General features: G+C 41.6%; 1 protein-coding gene across 1 annotated transcript; it reads left to right on the top strand.

Annotated features, from left to right (window-relative positions):
* The first annotated feature begins 833 nt into the window (after positions 1-833).
* Positions 834-2,102, top strand: LOC130957047 (uncharacterized). The gene has a single exon (XM_057883949.1). The coding sequence runs from the start codon at positions 834-836 to the stop codon at positions 2,100-2,102; it is 1,269 nt and encodes a 422-aa protein (XP_057739932.1).
* Positions 2,103-2,793: the final 691 nt, after the last annotated feature.

Here is a 2,793-nt window from a genome sequence, read left to right as displayed (position 1 = left end):
GTTTTGAATTCATTGTAATTCAACATTTCAAACCATATAATCAGCATCATTGAACAACAGTAGAAATGCAAAATTGCAGCACAGCAAATTATTATTTGCTTGAAGAGGAACTGAATTCGCAAAGAGGAAACAAGAAATAGTAATAGTAAGAGATAAAGGTAAATTTTTTTTACCTGATTAGAAGAGAAGAGGTAACCGAGGACGCCATTGTTAGGACTCAGAAGCTTTTACATGGTTAATAGATTCTTCTTGTTATTGTTATTATGTGAAGCTTGTGTTGTCTTCTAGTAGGACATTGCACTTTACTTCTGTTTGAAATTTGCACTTCTCGAAAAACCTCACTGGTCATGTACTATCCTATTTCAGCAATTTGAAGACTACCGTTTTTGGTGAGCAAATAAGCTCAGAGTTTCAACTCTTACTGCGAGAAATGTTGGCTTCCGTAAAATGACTACAGAATGTAAGGAGTCACGAATTGGGAAGCAACCAATTGAAGTGCCATCCAATGTTACAATCAAATTAGAAGGGAAGGATATACGGGTAAAAGGTCCCCTGGGAGAACTTGGATTAACTTATCCTCGGGAAGTGATCGTTGAGAAGCAGGAATCAGGCGCTCTAAGGGTTAGGAAGGCGCGATAAAATTTAATCTATTAGTAGTAAACAAAGAGGAGGTGCGAGCCAATATTAAGAACCAGGGAGAGACCATCAAGAAGCTGGAATTCCAAGTGGGATGCTTAGCTGAGAAGATTCCCAAACCTACTGATGGGTTCCCAAGTGATACAGAGAAAAACCCAAGAGGAGAAGCAAAGAAAGTAAGATGGGAAGATTACAAAATGATCACTACAAGTGATCAAGATGATGAAGACAAGCAAAGCAAACTCTCCCAACAGCCTGAAGACAACTCAACAGAGGAGGAGGATGGAGATCACCAAGAACCAGAAATCTCACAACAAGAGTTGCTTAAGCTCTATTCACCATTTCCCCAACTGCTCAATGGTGCTATGGGGAAGAGAATATACCCAAGGTTCCTAGACTTGTTTGCATCTCTGCATGTGAACATACCATTCATCAAGGCCATCCAACAAATGCCTGCATTCATCAAGTATATAAAGGAACTTCTTCCCAGGAAAAGCTCACTCAAAGGAGGCCAAACTATAGTGTTGAACAAGGAGTGTAGTGCCCTTATTCAACCTGAGTTACCTGCAAAAAGAAAAGACCCAGGGAGTTTTCACATCCCCTGTGCCATAGGAGAAACAATGTTCGATAGAGCACTCTGTGATTTGGGGGCAAGCATCAACTTACTGCCATTATCCTTGGTAAAGAGGCTGCAAATCAATGAGATAATGCCCACAGATGTGGTCATCAGACTGGCTGACAAGACTCAAAAGCAAGCAATAGGAGTGGTGGAAAATGTGTTGCTAAAGGTTGGGAAATACTTTCTCCCAACAGACTTTGTCATCCTGGACATGGAAGAGAGTCACACTCACCCAATCATATTGGGAAGACCCTTCCTAGCTACAACCAGAGCACTCATAGATGTGGAGCAAGGGGAGCTAATATTGAGGATCCATGATGAACGAATCAGCTTTAATATCTTCAAATTCTCACAAGAAGCAGACCAAGAGCACAAGGAACCAAGCAAAGATCATAATGAGATGTTGAAGGAGGAAGCAAGCACTGAAGCACACCCAACCTATCTGGAGACCCCTTTGGTTGATAAACAAGGGAAACAGCAACCACCACAGCTCAAGGAAAAGTTGGAGGAACCTAAACCTCTAGAGGGATGTGAAGACAACATCAAAACCCCCTTAGAAGAAGAAGTCATCAAGAGCAAGGCAATATCAAAAGACACAAGGAAGAAGGTACCAAGGAGGTGGAGGAACAAAAAGATCCCTACGGAAGACTTTTCTCCAAGGGATAGAGTGATCTCAGCTTACTTCCCAGATATTTCCCCTAATCTCCCTACTGTACCATCTCAGTTACCTAAAGTCTTCACAATCAACAGAGTTCTTTTCCTGGAACATGTAGAGATCATTGATACAACCAATGGATACAAGTCTACAGCAAGAGGGGAGGACTTCAAGCATTACCAACCACCCTGATGAGGGAGACCCGTCGAGCTAGCGACGATAAAAGAGCGCTTTGTTGGGAGGCAACCCAACCTTAGGTAACTACTTTTTCAGCTGCATTTCAATAAAGATCACAAGTTGTTTCCCCTGCATTGCAAGGAGCTAAGTTTGGTGTTCCACACCAAAATAATTCGAGAGTGAAAGTGCGATTCTAAGTTTGGTGTCCCACCAAAGGATGCTAGTTCGAATCACACTACACTCTCAAAACACATTGCTAGCTCTGATCAATCAAGGGAACCACTTGGATATAGAGTAGTCTTTAGTTAATTGGTTGCTAACAGCAAGATACGAGGTTCTACGCATGCCTGCAAGGTTTTGTAGTAGGCAAGGAACTAAATTTGGTGTTCACACACCAAAATAAATTCAGAAATCATAAGCATACATGCAAGCTGACTATTCCTCAAGTGCTTGGGAAACAAGCAACTTCCAATACCCTTGCAGGAAGCTTATGAGGAGATGGTGCACCTTCAACTAAGAAAGTGAGGCATCAAGAACTATGACAATGACAACAAGAGGGCAACTGGATTGGTGTAGCAAACCACCTCCCGAAGGTTGTATTGCTACTTAATTCCATCTATTCATCGTGTTAAAAATTGGAAGTCCGAATGCACTGTTAATTAATAGTCATGTGTTGATTGGAACCTAGTTCAACTCTGCATTTTAA

The sequence above is a fragment of the Arachis stenosperma genome, chromosome 10, assembly GCF_014773155.1.
Source record: "Arachis stenosperma cultivar V10309 chromosome 10, arast.V10309.gnm1.PFL2, whole genome shotgun sequence".
NCBI lineage: Eukaryota > Viridiplantae > Streptophyta > Magnoliopsida > Fabales > Fabaceae > Arachis > Arachis stenosperma.
This window is presented reverse-complemented; position numbering and strand designations above follow the sequence as displayed.